The sequence below is a fragment of the Olea europaea genome, unplaced genomic scaffold, assembly GCF_002742605.1.
Source record: "Olea europaea var. sylvestris unplaced genomic scaffold, O_europaea_v1 scaffold729, whole genome shotgun sequence".
NCBI lineage: Eukaryota > Viridiplantae > Streptophyta > Magnoliopsida > Lamiales > Oleaceae > Olea > Olea europaea.
The window spans coordinates 44,152-66,270 of record NW_019265692.1 but is presented as its reverse complement, the minus strand read 5'-3'; the positions used below and the strand labels follow the sequence as shown (position 1 = coordinate 66,270).

Sequence of the window (22,119 nt, the reverse complement as noted above, 5' to 3'; positions counted from 1 at the left end):
TGTATGAATCTGATTGTGATTTTTCTAGTATTTATGCTTCATGTGACAAAGATGCATTTGATAAATTCTATAGGCATGAAGGATATTTGTTTAGGGAAGATAAGTTGTGCATTCCTAATTGTTCTTTCTGTGAATTATTGGTAAGGGAAGCACATGGGGGTGGTTTAATGGGACACTTCGGGGTTCAAAAGATTTTAGACATGTTAGGGGAACATTTTTATTGGCCTAAAATGCGACATGACGTAGAACAAATATGTGGAAAGTGCATAACTTGTAAAAAGGCTAAGTCTAAGGTTCAACCCCATGGTTTGTATACTCCTTTGCCTGTACCTAGTGAACCTTGGGTAGACATATCTATGGACTTTGTGTTAGGTTTGCCTAGGACAAAAAGGGGGTCGGGATTCAATATTTGTAGTGGTCGATAGATTTAGTAAGATGGCGCACTTCATACCATGTCATAAAACTGACGATGTTACTTATATTGCAGACTTATTCTTTAGGGAAATAGTAAGTTTACATGGAGTACCTAAAAGTATAGTGTCTAATACGGACATGATGTTTTTGAGTCATTTTTGGCGTGTTTTGTGGAGTAAGTTAGGAACTAAGTTATTATTTTCTACAACTTGTCACCCACAAATAGATGGATAAACTGAGGTAGTTAATCGAACTATGACTCAACTACTTAGGACAGTGATCAATAAAAATCTGAAATCATGGGAAGAGTGTTTACCGTTTATAGAGTTTGCATATAATCGAGCTGCATATTGTACTACTTCGTTTTCTCCTTTTGAAATTGTTTATGGTTTTAATCCACTAACACCTATAGATTTAATGCCTTTGCTTGTGCATGAACGAGGTAGCTTGGATGGGAAACGAAAAGTCGAGATGGTGAAAACACTCCATGAAAAGGTCAGGATGTAGATCGAAGAGAAAGGAAAACTGATTGCATCAAAAGCAAATAAAGGAAGAAGACACGTTACATTTGAGCTTGGAGATTGGGTCTGGATGCATTTCAAAAAAGAACGTTTTCCAGAATTGAGGAAGTCAAAATTGCAACCACGAGACGATGGACCGTTTCAAATCATCGAGAGGATCAATGACAATGCATACAAAGTGGATTTACCTGATGAGTATAATGTTTCAGCTACTTTTAATGTATCTAATCTCTCTCTGTTTGATGTAGGTTCAGATTCGAGGACGAATCCTTTTGAAGAGGGAAGGGATGATATGATCCAGGAGTCGAGCCTGACGAAGGCAAGTGCGAGACGAGACCCGTTGATAGTCAATGGTAGACCAATGACACGATCAAGGGCAAAACAAGTGAAATAAGTGATAGGATTGCTCGTTCAAGAAATCATTGATGGAACCATGTTCGGGACTCAAAATGGAGAAACTTTCATGTTCGGATCGAAAGTCAAATCAACTTGGATCAATTTGTAATCAAGCGACGAAACCAGAGGCTGAAAACAAGCCTGTGCGGCCGCACAGGCAAAACACCATGCGGCCGCAGGGTGGCATACCGAAAATAAAAATTGCATTTCTTATTGAACCATGCGACCGCATGGAAATACACCATGTGGCCGCACAAGCCAAAAAATTGGCGAATTTTCTAATTTTGGCCGAATTTCCTAATTTCGATAGAATTCTTATGAAATCAAATTATTACCATAATTTGATGGATTTTGGACGTTTTTACTCATTAGTATAAATAGGAGAATACTTTTCATTGTAAAGACTTATGACTTTTGCTTAATATTATAGAGAGAGAATTGTTCTTTCAATTTCTTGTTCTTCTTGAACAATTTTGGAACTTATCAAGATTCAATTTCTTGTGACGTTCTAAACAATCGGATTGTGGGTTCTTTTAATTATAATCAAGGGGTTTTAGGTTCTTCGCTAATCTAGGGTTTCTTGGTTCAATTCTTGGGGTTCAAGATCCAAAATCGGGTTAGTATTGACGTTCTTGGATTCCGCATCAATCTCGTTGTGGGTTTCGTAGTTTCCATTACTACGGGGTTCGCATCATAAAAGTTTGAGAAGAGAAAGCTATTGGCATATTGCTGGATGCTAACTTGCTAGTTTAATTACCTAAATGATCACTAAATTTTGCCAAAGTTTCCAAATGTCACTGAACTTCAAAATTTTCCTAGGTTGTCACTAAACTTTGCAAATCGGGACCCCATCCATTACTGACCAAAAATCGGTTGCAAAATCAAACTTTTTTTTATGACGTGTTAAATGGAGCAAGTGATGTGGCATGTTTATGTACAATTTTTTGGCAATGTAACCAAATTTTTGATGAGATGGACAACTTATACAAAGTTGAGTGACTACCTAGGGAACCATTGGCAAAGTTCAACAACCTCGACGAAACCATTGGTAAAGTTTAGTTATCCCATGGACACCTTTTGCAAAATTCAGTGATCTCATGAGAAACTTTGGAAAAGTTCATTGATCATGCCATTTCTAAAATTGATGCAACTATTCAAATGGACATAACTCAAGAGCATAAATAAACCTGCAGGGATTTGGACTGCATAGTTGTTCATTCACAAATAAACCTACAGGGTAGGAAGGATTTTCTTATTTGTTTTAGGTCTGCATAGTTGATCTTTCACATATGCATTAACATATGCCAACAAATTTATGCATATTCACATGTGCATTTAGGCTATTGAGCTGGTTAAAGGATAGAGCACTCATAAATTAGTATAGGTACAAGGTTCACATGTTGGCTTGAGAAAATACATGAGAGCTCTATGTAAGTTTTTCCAATTATTGACATGTGAATTTCAAAGATTTATCTATCATGCTTTCAGGTTAACTTCAACAAAATAATTTAACTTGTGAGGCAACTTGAAGATTATATATTATAGAGAATGGTGAATATACCTTATGTGTGCGTTGAATCATTGCCAAAGTGTTCTTTTCATAAATTTTTATAATTCGTGTCGCAGTATTTATGCTCCTTGAGTCGTGTCCATTTGAATAGTTGCATCAATTTTAGATATGGACTAGTATTTTAAAACATATAATTTTTCTTAAATGATTATTGAACTTTTCCAAAGTTTCCCTTGAAGTCATTGAACTTTGCCAAAAGTTCCCACAAATTCCTTGGACTTTAGCAAAAGTTCCTATAGGGTCACTGAACTTTACCAAAGGTTTACCAAGTAGTCACTCAACTTTGTAGAAGTTGTCCACACTCATCAATAATTTGCTTGCTTGGCCAACAAATTGTACACAAAGTGCGACTTCACTTATTCTGTTTGAAACGTCATCAAAATCGTTTGATTTTACAACCGACAATAGGTTGGTGATGGATGGGGTCCTAAATTGCAATGTTTAGTGACTATTTATGGAAGTTTTAAAGTTTAGTGACTCTGTGGGAACCTTCAAGCAAAGTTAAGTGACCATTTAGGAAATAACCCAGTTTTTTGCCTTTGATTTGTATTTTGAATTTCAAACAAATATAATGTAATTTAACATTTAATATTATTAGTCACCGCTTAAACTTATATGTTAACTTGCTTTGAATATATTATTATAATGTCAATGATAATTCATGGATTAAAATCAAATCAAACTAAAAACAATGATTTGGTTAGGTTTGGTTTGAAAAAAATTTAAATTGCATGAAATGGTTTGAGTTGTAAATATGCACAAACCTTCCAAATCAAACTGCATTCACTCCTAGATATGCTCCGGATAAAGTGTGATTTCTTACAAACAGTACAATTTATAGACCTCGGTCCTGACAAGACAGCATGACCAACATATTCAAGCTTCACTCCTGTCCATGAATCAAGTCCTGCACACTTGGACAAATATTAGGTGCACGTTGGTTTCTCTGATGGTGGAAGAGATAATCGCAGCACTCCGACAATTAAGTCAATCAGCAATCAAGTGAGAGATAATATTTGAGTATGTGATGGACAATGAACGAGAGCTACAAAAGTGTGCATGGACTCGAGTTAAAGAGAATTTACCAAGTAGTGTTACTGTTAAAAGTGTAAGATTTAATTACTTTTGATGACACCAAATGTAAGTTTTTGTAACGAAAGACAAGATGTGATACCATTTAATACATGACACATTACCTCATCTAACGTCCACAAACAAACCAAAATAGGTGTCAATGCCTAGCTATCCTAGGTTGAAGTGGTCTTAAATAAACTAAAAAGTGACAAACTTATAGCCTAGGCCTATTATATGAAAAGTCGGATGAAAAATTGACTAAAAAGTGTCTATTGTAAAGCTATCAATTCAATCAAATATACAAAATATCTTTGTAAAGAAGTGATGTTGTAGAAGATACCTTGTGATACAAAGGTTCATCATTTCGAAAATGTGTTGCACTTCGGACATGGATGTTTGATCTTTACGTGTTGTTTCGATTAAGATGACTTATTCACTTTGGCTTTATACCTTGATGGTCTCAATTAGGCTACATAAGCAAGTGGAGTCTGTATCTTGAGTGGCTTCTTGTTATTTGTTGACTGATTGCCACATGATCTACCTTGTGGAACAAGACATAACAAGAATATAATAGTCTTTCTATTCGATTAACTACTTCAAACTTCAATAAAAAAGATGTTGAAAATAGTGCCAAACTTCCCTTATATTTCAATTATAATAGTCAAAGTGGATGTTGCTTGGGTGAAATGCAACCAAGTAGTTTAAGGTTGTACGTTTTAGTCATCACCTAACCACTTCGCTATTGGTCGCTACAAGATGATAATGATGTGATTGGTTAAATGTGATTTGGAGTGAATTTCCTATTTAAGTTCGTCCCCCTCTATTTTATAAAAACTCACATCTAACGCAGAAATAATGAAGTAGAACATTATGAGAATTTTGTTTATGTCAATTTTATGCATTCTACATGATTGCATTTCTTATTTTTCCGAAGAAAAAAAGCGACAAAAACTAATGAAGGATAGTATCTTCTTGATTGAAATTATTTGTAAAATATTTCGATATGTATGTCCATTTGGAGAATAACATATAAATCGATTTTAAGGGATTCAAAATATTGATAAAATCAAACTTTTTTTATGAATAAATTGCACATAGTGAGTAAAATATATTTTGGCATGGTTGGAGCAATATCTTTAGCCCCTGTTTGGTGTACATTATTTCAATATATATATATATATATATATATATAAAAGAAGGTTCTAGATAGTATTCTTAGGAGAATGTGTAGCAAGAAAAAATTTTGAATTTACGTGCAATATATTTTATAGTATGAATGTGTGATTGAAAATGATTCTGTAGTAAAAAGATACTTAAAACAATGAGCACCAAACATGGCTTAATCTTGGCTCGAGCATTTGTCAAGGGTTTTGAGATTGAACCCGACATCAAAAATAATTTTATATTGGTTTAAAATTATATGATGTAAAAATTATTAATAACAAAATAGAATAATATATGTAAAAATTGAATTGAATACTTAATAATTATCAATCTGAAAAGAATAAAATAAAAACACAAACGGGAACAACGATCAATTCATGACTGGTTCAATTACAAATTAGTTGACCCGACAAATTCATTAGTGTTTATTTCAGCTTTTTAGCATTAAGTTTTCAAGTTACAATTAGAACACTTTGCAATTTTTCCAGTTAAACCAAACTGAAACACTTAAATATTTCTCCTGTGAATACCCAAGTGGCTTTCTAAGCAGCGAGTTGGCTAAATCTTTTTTTGCTAGTTTATATTATTTAAATTGTTATCAACCTTGGTTTCAAGAAATGACTTAAAGGCACTGTGGGTCATCCAATTTTGAGTGAATTTGCAATCGAGTCACTTATATTCGATATGGTATAATTAGATTACTCAATTTTGATTTGTTTACAAGTATGATCGGCATGTATATTACCAGCCAATTTAACTAAGTTAATATGTTGCATTTGAAAAATTAACAAATGGCTAATTTTTTTTTTTTTTAATGACCGTGGGTGTTCAAACCATCTTACGCGTACCTCGACTAATCCCACAGAAGCCTAAAGTTTACAATCAGGTACTTAATTCAGTGACCCTGAGGAGACTCGAACAGTTGATTATTGGGGAGTCAACTCAAAGCCCAAAAAATAGCTAATGTTAGAATTAAAACTTCAACTTATTGTGATCGATCATAATTGCAGTTGATTTTAGTCACAACTGAACGTTAAGCATCTGGTTTTGCTTCATAAGTTGTGCTGATGATTTAGCATTAAACATGGATGACTCGCTATTTATAAAACAATGTAATTTTGCAATAAACAATATTGGATTATTTTACTCCTTTTTTAATAAACAAATTCTTTGTGATGATTAATGACTTTAATAATTTGTACGAAAAAAATTGTATCAAATAGTGAACCTGTCCATCCTATGCATAAAATTGGAAAGCAAGTTAGAAGCTGACTATTGAAGTCAAACTTAGTGCCTTTCATGCAAATTATATGGAATAGATAAAGTGATTTTTTTTTATTTTTATTTTTGGTGAAAACGTGTGAATAACAATAGTAAAACATTATGGGTCCATTTACAAAATTATTTTAGTGAAAAAATCTGTGATCGAAAATAAGTTTAATTTAAAAAAAAAAAATACTATCAAATAGGGCTTAATTTTAATTAATTTCCAAATTGGCAAGTAATGTTACTTATTTATAACCACGTAACTACTCAAAAAAAAAAATGTGATCGAAAATAAGTTTTAAAAAATACTATCAAATAGGTCTTAATATTAATTAATTTCCAAATTGGCAATTAATGTTACTTATTTATAACTACGTAACTACTCAAATAAGGGATTTATTCTTAAAATAAATTTTTGAAGAGTAAAATTACTACAATTCTCACACTAGTTTCAAACAAGTGCTCCTTATATTCTTAAATTATGTGGAATTAATAACATGTCAAATTAGTCTACAAAAAATTGACTTTTGTATGGTTACTGTATTCTGATGAACTTCTAGTAGTTTATTATCTGTAAACCGATTTCCATAAAATTTTACTTGATTAAGTATAAGTTTCAGCTATACTTTCTTTAAAACAGCAAAAATGTATAATGAATTATTAATCTGTGATACTAAATATATAAAATTTAGTATATAAGTAATGATTAATATTAAAATTTATTTGGAGAGATTAGGATTGTGTTTCTCAACTCTTTACTTGACGTGGTTATAGATCTTCAATCTTTAAAATTGAAGTTTTATTTTCAACATTTTTAAATTTGTAAATGTGGGTCTTTACATGACCGAAATTATCAATGTCAACATTAAAATTACACGCGTCTTGAAGTTGGAGGGCAAAATTATCGAACTACTTATTTTTTTGCCAATTTATATAATTTTAACGTTCACACTAATGATTTTGATCACATAAAAAGGTAATTTACATATTTAAATAAATTGGGAACCTAGAACGTCATTTTTGAATGTTGGGAGATTCATAACGATACATAATCAAACTCTAATTTTCTCAATTTATTAAATTTACTAATATATGTAATAAATGAAATTATAGATAATGTGTAGTGTGAAGCTTGAATGCTGATAAATTCCATTCGCGATAATTGCATATTTATTTTAGTGTTAGTCAAGTAATTGTACTTCAATTTTGTTTATTTTGATAACTACAATTTAATTTGATTTCAATATGATAACTCACTATAATTTTACCTAAGTAAGTTGATATGCAAAAGTCAATAATGATGGCTATCATACATAACAATTATTTGCATATGAAATAAGTACAAGTTTAGGAAAATTAGAATAATGTTATTTAGAATTAGCGATATTACAGAAGCAATTTAGGTGACACTATGGGATATGTTTAATTAAATGTAAAATTATGTAACTCATTTAATTGTGGCTCACATTTAACGTATCCAGTAGCACATACACCTGTGTTATAAAACTAGTGTCGCTAAATAGCAAGACTTGTGAAATTATTATGGATACCATTTATTAACTGATGTATCGAAGTGACATAATTTATGATTGAGATCAAATTAAGCTCTTGATTGACGACATCTGTTATATAGATTGACCATCAGTCTGCGAAGTAACATTTTGTTTTTCCATTTTGTCTAAAGCAAAAGTGACATGTAACTGTAACATTGATGGATTTTGATTTCATTTTGCTAATTTTGCCATTCTCTCCAAAGCAAAACATGCACACATTCAGCCAAAAAGTGAGGGTATAATTGAAAATCATGCATAATTATCAATAATCAAATACATTTATCATTCAATGGTATAAGAGTAAAAGAACTATAGTTACAACAAATAAAATTCAGTTGTGGTTACATAAACATACACATAATGTGGTGAGATAGGATTGTCTCAGAAAAATTTCAAAAAAAAAAAAAAACTCACTCTTTTTTGAAATCTCATTTGTATATAAAACCTTATACAATTTATCGTTTATAAGTAGCATTATTCAATAAAAAATTACCTGTCTAAATGCTAAAAAATAGATTAAGGACCAAAGTTTCACTGGGCCTCAAATTTGAGGATCATGTTGCAATTTCTCTTTTAAATTATATGTCCTCTTATAAGCTTCATGTAACGGATCGTCCGTTTGGGCTCCAAGTTCCCGATAGTAAGAGGGAAGTCTTCCCACACACACGGACTGGTAAGCCAAGATATAAAATAAGCACAATAAACTCTAAGAGTGTGTTTGATTAACATGGAAAATATCACCTAGAAAAGAAAATGTTTTCCATCTTTTGTGGAAAATAAAAACCACTTCTACCCAAGGAAAATATTTTTCTTAAAAATAAAGAAAATTAGGCATATTTTCAAAAGTTGGAAAATGTTTTCCATGGAAAAAAATAGCAATCAGACACTTCAAATAGGAATTTGGGTGGAAAACTCATATTTTTCATGGAAAATAAATGTAATCAAACACACCCTAAGTAGAAAGTTTGCAATCATATTTATATATGGAATACGATTAGTACACTTTCCAATAATTTAGTCTTAAACATGTAATAAACAAGCTTGTCATGCCACGTATGTAGGGGTATTCACCGATTCTTCTGCTAACTTCACCAGAAAATAACAAATAGCCATGCTATATGTACATCATGTATGACATTAAATTTGATATTCTTTCATATAGTAGCAATCTACCACCATTGATTTTAAACACATTCATTCTACTTCTACCTAGAGAGATGTCAAATTTATTGTAAATCAAGAAATCTAACACTATTCAACGTCAAATCAGCCAGAGCCAACGACTCTACCCCCACCTCAATTTCCAAGCAAGAATACCTCCACCAACCATGCTTCCCCACCATTTGGGCCCCTACTCAAAAATCCAATGATCAAACGACAATTCGAGGATAGCTCGAATGTTGGCCCCACAAATGACTTGTTCATGTAATATTTATTTCAATCACAAATTTTTTTAGTAAAATATTTTCACATTTTTTCTTATCTTTTAATATAAAATAATTTTATTGAAAGATATTGTAAATAAATTTTAAAAAAATATAAATATTTAAAAAATAAAGTTGTTTGACTTGTTCTGTAGAATCAGCATTCGAAAAGCACTAATGCTACTTAAACAACTCTCTTCGAAAAGTCACCGGCCTGCACGGCAGTTGAGAAAATTTTATTGGAAAACTCAAAACTTGCTTCTGAATCTATGGAATCCTACGAACCCGTTTTAATATAACCCTTTTTACGGGAATTTTCTTTTTAAAGTCAAAGAAAGGCATTTTTTTTTGGAGATTCCAGTGTTTTTTGGGTTTTGTGTATGATACACTCAAACGCGGTGTTAAGAAAGGGTCCTGGACCACCTGGCATTTTATTTGGTTCACAAAAACGCACTTCTCAAACTTCTTACTTCTTTCTTAAATATTTTTACTCTGATATTCAACTTTCTGGTTTCTCATTCTTGAATTTGTTGACTGGGCTGAGTCAACTCGGTTTTATGTTTGGTAGATTTTCAAGAATGTTTGTTGGTTTTTTAGATGTTGAATTGATCATATTCTGAGAAAATAAATTGTGGGATTGCTTTCATTCTTGAGAAAATGAAAGCATTTTGGGAACTCAAAAGTCATCTTTTGCTGGTGCTCTTGATATGCTTTAATAACTTGAGTTTTTGCTGGTCTCTCAATGGTGAAGGTACGAGCTTTTTATATTCTATTAGATCAAAAGAAATTGGAGATGAAAATTAAGCTTTATTTTTTAGTTTGAATTTACTAGATTTTTGTTTATATATTTATGTTTGTGTTTATGAAGGTGTGGCTTTGCTGAGATTTAAAGAGAAAGTGGAGAATGATCCATATGGGGCTTTATCAGATTGGAATCAAGAAGTGGGAGTGGAAAATCCATGTTCATGGTTTGGAATTGGATGCTCTGAGGGGCATGTGGTGGTTCTGTAAGTATATTGTCTTGTGCCAAATTGTTACTTTTTTTGATTTGCTACAATCCTTTTTTTTATAATCTTTTCTGATTTGGAATTCTCTGTTTTTATTTCTTCCTTTTTTAATTTGGTAGTGTTCGATTGATTTGATTGTCATATGTTAAGCAGACTTACATGAATCACATAAGAGAAGGCAACAGATATGCTTACTTTAGGGGGGGAAAGAGTGGCAATTGATTTTTCTCTGTGTAACATTCTTGTTAGAGAAACATGAGGCGGTCACAAAGTTCTTGCATAAGGGAAGAGGTTGGTTAGTGTGGAGGTTGATTAAGTAGATAAAATGCAAATTTACGATGTTGAAAAGGTAGAAGACATTAGATTTTGGAACTTTTAAGGTTCTGAAACAGTACGAAAGTTTCTTACCAATAATATATGTGAAGTTTCTTTTTTGTTGATTATGTGGAAAAGCTTGGGAATAATGTGCTGGAATAAGAGCTAACCGTGCTTACTGGCACTGATGGAAAATTCAAGAATCTGGCACCAATATGGCTATTGGAAGATGATTTCTTGTTGGGATTGTTGAAATTGGTAAAATGTAGCTGATGCTGATACGAATTACTGTCTGGAAAGAGATGAACCTCTTTAAGGGGTTAATTGAATGGTGCCTAGTTAAAAAAAGAAGATGCCTCAGTTTCTTTTTGTTCTTGCAAAAATTGAAGTGTATAATACTTTTTAAAAGAACCTGCTTACAGCTCTACTATTTATTAGGATTAGTGCATCATACATGGATAAATACATGCTTTTTCATACATACACCTACAATCGTGGAACATGATGTGAAGTATGATCAATGGAATTTCAAAATCCTCTAAGTGCTTGTTTTGGTTATTTCTTCTCAACTCGTGAACTAGCATGTTTTCGCACTTATATGTTCAACTTCAATGTGTTATTGTTATGCACAAAACACTTAAGAAATTCTTCATTATTATCTGAAGTCATATTCTTGCAGGAACCTGAAAGATCTATGTCTGAGAGGCACTTTGGTACCAGATCTCGGGAACCTGGTTCATGTGAAATCTATGTGAGTCGCATTAAATTGGTTAATTTGGACAATATTTGCAGTTCAAATCTTGTTGCCTCAGGAAATTTCTATATTTTCAAATTTACATTTTATGAAACTCTGATTTATCTTGAACTACTTTACAGAAGCTTACGCAACAATTCTTTCTCTGGTGTCATTCCGGAAGAGATCTCTAAGTTGAGCGAATTAGAAGTATTGGACCTTGGATATAATAACTTCAGCGGACAGCTTCCATGTCATCTTATCAATAATTTCTCAATAGCAATTCTGTACATTCACAATACAATTAACTTTGTTAACACTGAGATGAACCTTTTTATGCTCTCAATAATGGGCTTTTTTTGTTTGATACAGTTTACTTGACAATAATGAGCTTCTTGGCAACCCATATCCTGAAATTTATGAGCTTCAAAAGCTATCTGAAGTTCAAGTGAATGAACGTCTGCTGTCCAGCGGCATAGAAACGCTATCTTGCAATGACAGATTAATCTCAGGGTACATCTATTTAGTCTATTTGATTCTCCTTTTTGTAAATGTAGTCAAGTGATGGCTTGCAATGGTTGTATTGCTGCATGAATAATCTTACCCCTTTTCCTGTAATCCTTGCCAAGATCGCCAGGAAATTCTTTCTGGGCCGTTGAGTAATTTCGCTTTTCTTCTAAAATGACTCGAAATATGTTTTAGGGACAATAACAAAAAGTTTACGTCTGTCTCACTTCAAAAAATTATATGATCTTGTGCCTGTTACTTTTGTCTGTCACATTATTACTAGCGTTCACAACAGCACTATCCATTTTCTGTTTTATTGAATCATTCCAAAACAGGGCAAACGGATGTATTTTGTTTTCCAGATTTGGATCCTTACACTTATTCTCCATTTCTAAGGTGTATCCGCATATATATGACTGTTGCCTCTGATTCGCATTCAAAAAGCTTCTATTTTCATTTTCAAGTTCATGAAGGATTGTAACAATTGCAGGAATCTAGGACAAATGGGAGATGTAGCTCAACGGAAATTGTTACAAGATTTTAAATTGTCAGTTCAAGCCTTATTTTTCCTGCCACCATCATCATCCAAATCTGGAAGTTCCCCTACACCAGAACCATCCCCTTCCCCTTCCCCTTATCCTCTCCCTCCTGCTTCTTCTCCTGAAAATACTTCCCCACGTTCACCCCCGACGAGCCCCCCTCCTTCTCCTGGAAGTGTTTCTCCATCTTCACTTCCTAACCCAGCAGAAAGTCCTTCCAAGCCAGCTAAAAGTTCCAGTCGTAATCATCATAGAATTCTGATATTATCTGGAGCCATTGGAGGTCCTTTGTTACTTTTGTTTTTGATCGCGGGCATATTGTTTTGTCAATATAGTAAGGTTGCTACTGTCAAGCCTTGGGCTACGGGAATAAGTGGACAGTTGCAGAGAGCATTTGTAACGGGTGAGTTTCTCTCCTACAAGCACACCTCACATGTTTTCTTAGAGATTATTTCTATATGACTCTTTTGTTTTTGTTTTTTGTGTCAAATTGAAATCATATCTAATGCTTTTGAAGTTCTTTTATTCTCTTAATACACATTTCCTTATAAAACTGATCACAGTTAATGAAGATTCTACACCATCTACCAACAATTCAACTATCTTTTTGTGTCGTAGGGGTCCCAAATCTGAAGAGATCAGAACTTGAGATTGCTTGTGAAGATTTTAGCAATGTCATTGGCTCTTCATCATTCTGCACGCTATACAAGGGTACACTGTCCAGTGGAGTTGAAATAGCTGTTGCATCTCTGGCTATCGCCTCTGCAAAGGACTGGTCAAATATTCTAGAAGCCCAGTTTAGGACTAAGGTATGTTGATTTGATTATTTAAGAATTTGTTTGTTTGATGAGAATTCTGCCCTCAAATGGACCTAATTGGTATATTATTATAGATTCTTCTTGTTTTTCTATTTAATAAATTTAGTTATCATGTGGCTTCAGATTGATACACTATCAAAAGTGAATCACAAGAATTTTGTCAACTTAATTGGATATTGCGAGGAAGAGAAACCTTTCACTAGAATGATGGTTTTTGAGTATGCTTCCAATGGAACTCTCTTCGAGCATCTACACAGTGAGTATTCAATTTATTTTATTTTGTTTTTTCCATGTTCTTCTTGCATTTTGGTTCTTTTGGCCAAGTTGATAAAAGTTTGGGGTATTCACTGATGCTTGGTGTTTTAATAGAACAATGAGCCATGTTACAATTTACGTCTATTATGCCACCTTTAATCAAGTCATAGTTATATTATCACTTAGCATGTAGCATAAAAGTTGATATTCATTTCATATAACCAATATGGCTTGGTCGAGGTGAGAACAAATTTGTATATCAGTATGTGTGACAATTATTTTCTTAATATGTCCATGATGATTCATGAGATAACCTAATTCATGTATTCTGCAGTAAAAGAATCTGAACACTTGGACTGGGCAATGCGGTTGAGAATCGCAATGGGGATGGCATACTGTTTGGAGTACATGCACCAGTTGACACCGGTAGTACCCCACAGAAACTTGACTTCTTCAGCCGTATATCTCACTGAAGATTTCGCAGCCAAAATATCGGACTTTGGCTTCTTGGGTTACGGGTCTTCAGCTCAGATTGAACCAAATCTGCAGAGTAATGTCTACAGCTTTGGTGTTGTACTATTTGAGATGATAACCGGTAAACTGCCTTATGTAGTTGGTAATGATTCACTTGAAGACTGGGCATCGGATTATCTTAGAGGAATTCCATTCCTTAGAGAAATAGTGGATCCAACTTTGACATCATTTCAAGAAGATCAAGTTGAACAAATTGGTCGTTTGATAAAATCATGCGTTAATCCTGAGCCGAGACAGAGACCATCAATGAGAGATATTGCTGCACGGTTGAGAGATATAACGTCAATAGCCCCCGATGCAGCAATACCGAGACTATCCCCTGTTTGGTGGGCAGAGCTTGAGATTCTGTCTACTGAGGTAAATTAAGAATTCTTCTTTTTTATCCTACAGATGCAGAAAAAATTCCCTGGATGGGATTTGCACATAACAGAGATAGAAAAGGCTGGTGAATATTTCTAGTTCACTCTTGTTAAAATATGTCAAATGAAGAGAAAATATAGTATACTGTAAATTAATGGATATATATTCCCATAAGCGGGAAAAGGTAGTTCTTTTACTTTTGTAATGATGCTAGTTTGATCTGGTTGATTTTTACATAAATGTCTTTGTTAAAGCTTGCCTTTGTAAATAGTGGAAAGATTGAGAAGAGAAGCAAGAGAGAGGAGATCGGGTTTTCTTAATTCAATTTTCGAGTCGACTAGAATCAAATATATTATTCATCCCCGAGCACGTAAAGCAAGAATGTTTTTTGTAAGCAAAATTTATGAACTTCCATATGGATCTTAATTCAATTTTCGAGTCGACTAGAATCAAATATATTATTCATCCCCAAGCACTTAAAGCAAGAATGTTTTTTGTAAGCCAAATTTATGAACTTCCATATGGATCTTAATTCAATTTTCGACTCGACTAGAATCAAATATATTATTCATCCCCTAGCACGTAAAGCAAGAACGATTATTGTAAGCCAAATTTATGAACTTCCATATGGATCTTAATTCAATTTTCTACTCGACTAGAATCAAATATGTTATTAATCCCCGAGCATGTAAAGCAAGAATGTTTTTTGTAAGCCAAATTTATGAACTCCCATATGGATAGAAATATGAACGAATAACATATTTAGAGTCGAATTCCAATTTTACAAGCAGATCCATCCATTGAAGTCCAAAATTTTAAATATGAAGACTCTAGCATTAAGATTTTTCATGAGAAATGGCAACTACTAGTTTGTATTCATTTATACACAAGTATTTATTGTTTCGATTAGGTTGAAAATCTACATTTTATAATCGCTAAAGCTAACAATTAGGACCTTAATAACAAATTCGATCGTTTACTATCGACTCTTGATATTATGAAGATCATGAAATGAGCAAAATTATTGAAACATAACATGAAGGTGGCAATCACGTTAGCAATATTTGGCAAAACAAATTATTCAAATGCAGTATTGTAGTAGCACCCACGTTAGGATCTCCAAAACTCAAACCACACAAATGCCACACCAGTAACCGTATATATAGTACCAAATACAATACTCTAAACCACCAAACAATCTTTCCAACTTCCTCATCTTAAGGCCTTCCGAGAAGATGGCGAGCAGCCGACTCAACAGCCTCGTTTCATTTCTTGTCCTCTCATTGGCTGTTTCCTCAACAACTGCACACGAAAATGGCACAAACACACACAAACCAGTAGAGAAGCATGTTGACGTTGTGGTAGAAGGAGTTGTCTACTGCCAGAGCTGTGATCAGTATGGAACATGGCCTCTGACGGGAGCAGAGCCTATTGAATCAGCCACGGTTAGTATCATCTGCAAAGACCACAGAAACCGAGTCAGTTTCTATAAGGCATTCCATACGGACAACAATGGATATTTCTATGCACAGCTTCTAGGATTCAAGAAGAGCCATGCTCTATTGGATCATCCTCTTCACTCATGCCACGTAAAATTGGTATCATCACCACTTGAAAACTGCAATCTTCTCTCCAATATCAATTATGGACTCTATGGTGCTCCACTTCGTTATGAAGATAAGAAACTCATAGGAACAAATTACGAGGCTGTGATATATGCTGCAGGCCCCTTGGCTTTCCGTCCAGCACATTGTGCTCCCAAGGAACAACCATGAGTTGAACACTAGCTCCCCTTAAACCTGAGGAATAATTACACTCTACATTCATTTTTCTACCATTTACCTGATTTGATTCAGTGTTTTCAACTAATATTGAGCCTGTAAGCTGTGAATCATTTTATAGTTTTAACTTCTTTTTTTGTTCTGTTACTTCTGGAGTTAATTCTCAATAACTCAGTTCTATCATGGATAAAAATTGTATGCAAATGTTGTGAAAATCTCATAACACTTGCATATCACAAATATTTGAACTACTAAAGAAAATGATTAGATTAGATTATATCAACTTCAGAACCGGGCAAGTCTATGAAATCCATTATGAAACAATACCTGTATCAATTACAAGAATTCACATATCCATCGGCATTGCAAACATTTTACTGATTTCAGCCATTGCTTCCTTAGTGCATAGAGTTTGTTCAAATAGATCGTGTTCGTTTCTGGCAGACAAACTTGATAGGGAGCTCCCTTGTTCATTGTCTAATTCCTCATCAGGAAGAATCAAAAACCCACTGCAACTGGTCGTCTTGACATGATTAGGTACATCATCATGCTTATTTGGCTGGCTTGTCCTTGAAAATTCGATTGGCTTCTGAAACATATTATTAACATCATCCATAGCATTTTCATTGTCAAATTCGTCATCTGGAAGTATCAAAAACACATCAGAACTGTTCTTCACATCCGTTATTCTGTCTTGCTTCTTCATCCTGCTTTTCCGTGTAAATTCTATTGGCTTTCCAAACATGCTATTAATATCTTTCATAGCCTCCTTCAAATTAATAGTGGGCTCAACCAGGCCATGGTGGCAAACATTTTCGACCTCTGGTTCGTCAGAGATGGTGGATCCTACGAACCGAAAAACAACTGTATCCTCCCGTTGACCAGCTTGTGGCCTCCTTCTAGCATCTAGATCTTTAGAGCATTCAGAAAGATCATTTGGAATTGAAAATGGAAAATCATTCCCATGAATAACACCTTCAGCAGAGATTTCAACCTGAATCTCCTTCTCATGGCTTTCCTCATCATCCATATATATTTGAAATGGTTTGTGTACAGGCTGATTAGAGTCAGATCTTGGTGGTGGCTTTGATGAATACTTTGTCGGTTTCTGCTGACACAATACAATATCAGTCTCTAAGCTTTTCTCATCATAAACCTTGATTTCATTGTTGAAGCTCTCACCAGTTTTGAGCTGGCTTCTGTCTGACGTCCTGCCAGCTATAGATGGCACCAATGGTTCTTGGAACATGCTATTTATGGCATTAATGGCCTCTTTTGTGTTAATTGTAGGCTCCACTAGACCATGATGCCTCGAGTCTTCTGCATTAGATTGCCCAACAATGGCAGTATCTACAAACTTAGTCACAACTGTATCTTCACCTCCAAATTTTTTAGTTCTGTCGTGTTTGACTTTAGTTTTTTCTAAAGAACTTTTGCCTCTACAATCACTCACGATCACCTTCTTAAGTTGCCTATTTTTGAGCAATTCAACATTATTAGAATTTGCTGCAATGTGTTTATGATTTGCCTCTTCTATTGGCAATTCATTCTCAGAGCTTTGTGACTGCTTAATCATGTTCTCAGCATTTACAGACTCTGGTTGCATCTCTAAAGAACATTCTCCTAGCCAAGCTCCCACAGTTTGTTCATCAGTTCTGCACGCACTCTCATTCTTTTCTTCAACCTCATCATTCTTTGGAATACAAATGTTAGTTTTCCCTACCTGGTGATGCCATATATCTTCCCTTGTTTAGAAAACAAAGAAAACATAGCAACAATAGGAAATTTATATAGCAGAGCATGATCTATCATAACCTGAATTCTCTTATTTCTCTGTCGCTTCATACGATGAAGAAATTGCTCATATGCCTTTTGCAACTCATCAGCAGGCTCTGCAAGGCTGTTGAAAGATAGGCACAAAAGAATCTAATTTAGGACCTGTTTGAACCACATTATTCCAAAAAAATGCATTCTTAAACGGTGATTTGATATCATTTCAACCGCACATTCTTCAATAAAATAATATTACACGCAAATCAAAAACTTTTCCTTATTTTTTAACCACACATTTCCCATTAATACACTATTCCAGAATGCATTATTACCAAAATAATGTGGCTCAAACACCCCCTCAAAAAATTTAAAAATTAGCTGTTATTAGTATAACATATAGTTCACAATCATTTATCTGTTTTTTGGATAATAAATACTATTGGATTGATTAGTTTTTATTGTTATATGGAAGCACATCACATTATCCGTGTCCCACAAGTATCAGACATATGTCGATACCGACATTCCTCAAACGCTCTACCATATAAATTTTTCTTTTTTAATTAAAAATATTAAATATTTTTAACTCAAAGTTATTAGAAAATAAAAATATATATACCCATAATTAAAAGATTTCAATAAGAAAAATTAATAATAAGTATAAAATTAAATTTATACTATATAAATGAAGAATTTTAAAAAATTTAATCTACATGTAATGTCATTACTTTTTTGAAAAATTGTGTACTGACGTATCTGACATGTATCGTGTTAAACACACGTATCAGTGTCAGTGCATCATAGATTGACTTTGCTGGAAATCTTCTATATGTTTCAATAGCTTTGAAAATCTATTATATTTTAATAAAAATAGCCTTTGTCCACTAATTATTAGCCATAATTCATCAATGGAACCCATCGTATGTTGATGTAACCTAATTGATTTCTTGAATATATATTAGTATACCATGTATAAAATACTTTATAATTTCAAACACAAACAATAAAAACACACAACACGCTAAAACAATACTTCGACCCTAGAACTTCATCACCGTGGTGACAGCAATATCAATCCAGGCAACAAAAAGGACATCAAACCGGCATAGACTAGTGACTATATAAAATAATCTCAATAGTAATGACTAGTGGTCATATGGGAGACTTATCGTTATTTTGTTTGAGTAGTAACCTTATGTCTTTATTGATTTATTTTGTGCTTGTTTGCACTGATACTTCAAGTTTATTTATTTAATTAATTTTTTTTTTTTTTTGGGAATTTTATAATCAGTTTATGTTATTACATGTTTATTTTTATATTTTTGTATGTTTTTACTATTTTTTTGGTCTTTGGTGAGGCTTACGGCTCAAAACGCCTAGAGCCTTACTCTCGACTCACGAAGAAAAAGTGCTACAGTACACGATTTCTCCTTTTTAAACAATTGATGCACAATATAGTGAACAGGAGAACACAAAATAGAAGAGATNCAGTGCAGAAGCACAAATGTACACAACTACCTCCGGAAGGCACTCTGATACATTTTTCTTGTAAATTACTAATTTTTGCTTAAGCAGCATTTAGTTAAATACTCCTCAATTAGATTTACTAGTTACTTATTCTATTCTTGGTGTAACAAAATTGGAGCTCATAATTGAAATTCATGAAAAAACAATTAAATATAAGACAAAATCATTTCTAATTCCAACAGTCGGACCCCAATTCAATGTATCTTAACACAAACTGGTTTCACCATGGCAGTAAAAGCAAGAAAATAAGTCTCCAGTACTTCTAAAGTCTGGAAGACACCAGCCTAATGCTAAAAATTTTAAGAAAATAAAAAGTAATTCAAACAAATTTGCTCTTTATTTTCCTTGCTATTCTTAGCAAGCAAACACAGCATCAAAACCAAACAATTTTATAATAATAATAATAAGGGAGAATCATTAAGAAAAATGAAAATAAAATATTGGGTTGGTGTCAGAAAAAAGAGTTACCAATTGCAACCAAACACGAAGGTAGCGCAGGTCGTTGGAATAGCGGCGGTCAGTTTGAAAATTCTCGGCGCATTTCTGAAGAAAGCGAGGCAGTTTCTCTTTGAGAAGCTGGGGCGGCACCGAGTCTTTCATTTTCTTTATCCCTCTATTACAAAAAAAGAAAATCGATTTGCATAGAGAAACGCACAAAACAAACACAGCAAGAGGGAAAAATTTCTGGGTATTAATATATATTTACTGACCGGATCCATGGGAGAAGAGGATCATTGCCATTGTAGGATTTGATGTCTGAGATTATCGAAGAGAATAGATTGTTAAAGAGAGTATTGTTGTCGTTCGACATTGATGGAATGAATACCTCTGGTGAGCGGAGTTGAATGATACTGTAGATTGGGTGGGGGTTCTGATTTGAATTTGTTCAGGCGCTGCTTAGGGTGGAGGACTTTTGTAAGAATTCTTTATCGAAGAGGTCCTTTTGCGAAACTGCAACGGGTCTCTATTTTTGGCATTTTGTGCCAATGGGTCCAAAAGAAATAAAACATGGCATCACGTTTTAATATTTCATATTCGTAATCCATCGTGACATCAAATGCGCATATATCACATTTCTAAAGGGTAAATGGGTAAATACTTAATTTTAATTTTAAAAATTAAAAAGGAAAAAAATAATTTTTATTTGTGATATAAAAAGAGGGAAGAAGAGAAGAGATAATAAAAGCTAGTAGACTTGTGTGTAGGATTTAATTCACCAATGGCTACCCAACTTTATACTTAGTATCATCGTGACCACCTAGTTAGATTTTATTTTACCACGACCACCCAATTTCATATACGCTTTATCATAGCCACCTAATTTCATATAATATTTCACTACGACCACCCAACTTTTTTCGACATTTTCACTAATTTTAAAAGGGATAAAACGATAACTTTACATTATATATATAAAATAAATTTTAAAAAGCTTATTTAATTAAAAAAAATGTTACCTAAAAAATAAAATAAAAACTTATTTTTAAGAAAAAACGTTTCTTAGAAAAAATATAAATTAAAAAGTTATTTAACAAAAAATGTTCTTTAAAAAAAACAAATAAAAACTTTTTTAAAAAATAAAAACTTTTTTTTTTTAAAAAAGTCACTTAGAAAAATAAATGAAATAAAAATATTTTTAAAACTTTCATTTAAATTTATTTTATATATAGTGCAAAGTTACCGTTTTGGCCCTTTTAAAATTAGTAAAAATGGTAAGAAGAAGTTGGGTAATCATTGTGAAATTAAATAAAATTGGGTGACCATGGTGACAGGAAGTAAGAAGTTGGGTAGCCTTGGTAAAATAAAATTAAATTGAATGGCTATGGTCACACTAAATATAAAATTGGATGGTCATTCGTAGATTTAACCTTTTGTGTGTATTATAAGGAGAACCAAAACCCCATATTGATATGGAAAGATTAGGGATGGTAATAATTCTAGGGCTATAGGGGTACAATTATCATTTACTAATAAATTTACCATTTGCAGCACTCTCCATTAAATGACATATTACAAAATATTTGCCTCGTTAAAACTTTGTTTGGTAAAAATCCAATAGGATAGAAAAAATCAAATGAACGAAAAAGTGTATAGTTATTTTGGAGTATTATAGATAAATATTGCTTCATTAAAATTTTGCTAAGAAAATTCAATGGGACAAAACTTAAACTAAAGAAAAGTAGTGCAGCTACTTCATCTAATGTTGATCACTGAAAACTTTTGAGTCGACATATTGCAATCTCGTGAACCAATTTCTTAAAAGTAGATGTTAGCCGTGCTTTTGTGAACAAATAAGCCACGTTGTCACTTGAGTGAATTTCTTGAATATCGATGCCGCCAATTTTTTTTAAGCTCATGTGTATGAAAGAATTTTGGAGAAATATGCTCCGTCATGTCACCCTTGATATAGCCTCATTTGAATTGTGCAATACAAGCTGCATTCTTGAATATGATGGGTTATATTCGACGTATCATTATAGTTCCTAATGTCTAAGTCGATCATGCCAAAATATAAAATTTGTTGGGTCAACGGATTTCTAATTTGTGACAATATTTGTTTCAACCATTTTATAAATATATAATACATG

General features: G+C 33.2%; 3 protein-coding genes across 3 annotated transcripts; 2 read left to right on the top strand and 1 right to left on the bottom strand.

The window, feature by feature from the left end:
- Positions 1-9,753: 9,753 nt before the first annotated feature.
- On the top strand, positions 9,754-14,706 carry LOC111390930 (probable inactive receptor-like protein kinase At3g56050). Its single transcript, XM_023016054.1, has 9 exons — positions 9,754-10,133; positions 10,251-10,389; positions 11,384-11,455; positions 11,581-11,724; positions 11,810-11,950; positions 12,435-12,886; positions 13,102-13,292; positions 13,425-13,557; positions 13,891-14,706. Exons 1-9 carry the CDS (start codon positions 10,040-10,042, stop codon positions 14,454-14,456), a joined length of 1,932 nt encoding a protein of 643 aa, XP_022871822.1. The 5' UTR covers positions 9,754-10,039; the 3' UTR covers positions 14,457-14,706.
- A 767-nt stretch (positions 14,707-15,473) lies between these two features.
- On the top strand, positions 15,474-16,379 carry LOC111390938 (non-classical arabinogalactan protein 30). The gene has a single exon (XM_023016064.1). The coding sequence runs from the start codon at positions 15,686-15,688 to the stop codon at positions 16,223-16,225; it is 540 nt and encodes a 179-aa protein (XP_022871832.1). The 5' UTR covers positions 15,474-15,685; the 3' UTR covers positions 16,226-16,379.
- A 183-nt stretch (positions 16,380-16,562) lies between these two features.
- On the bottom strand, positions 16,563-20,506 carry LOC111390934. Its single transcript, XM_023016057.1, has 4 exons — positions 20,242-20,506; positions 20,000-20,144; positions 18,047-18,157; positions 16,563-17,954 (listed from the first exon to the last, which is right to left on the bottom strand). Exons 1-4 carry the CDS (start codon positions 20,340-20,342, stop codon positions 16,578-16,580), a joined length of 1,734 nt encoding a protein of 577 aa, XP_022871825.1. The 5' UTR covers positions 20,343-20,506; the 3' UTR covers positions 16,563-16,577.
- Positions 20,507-22,119: the final 1,613 nt, after the last annotated feature.

Bases quoted from the DNA above. Each gene is read 5' to 3' on its own strand.
- LOC111390938 (XM_023016064.1), top strand. From the start codon at position 15,686: ATGGCGAGCAGCCGACTCAACAGCCTCGTTTCATTTCTTGTCCTCTCA.
- LOC111390930 (XM_023016054.1), top strand. From the start codon at position 10,040: ATGAAAGCATTTTGGGAACTCAAAAGTCATCTTTTGCTGGTGCTCTTG. The intron at 10,134-10,250 runs GTACGAGCTTTT...GTGTTTATGAAG, and splicing joins CTGGTCTCTCAATGGTGAAG to GTGTGGCTTTGCTGAGATTT. The intron at 11,725-11,809 runs GTACATTCACAA...TGTTTGATACAG, and splicing joins AATTTCTCAATAGCAATTCT to TTTACTTGACAATAATGAGC.
- LOC111390934 (XM_023016057.1), bottom strand. From the start codon at position 20,342: ATGTCGAACGACAACAATACTCTCTTTAACAATCTATTCTCTTCGATA. The intron at 18,158-19,999 runs GTAACTCTTTTT...GTCCTAAATTAG, and splicing joins TTCGTGTTTGGTTGCAATTG to ATTCTTTTGTGCCTATCTTT. The intron at 17,955-18,046 runs GTTATGATAGAT...TGGCATCACCAG, and splicing joins AGAGAAATAAGAGAATTCAG to GTAGGGAAAACTAACATTTG.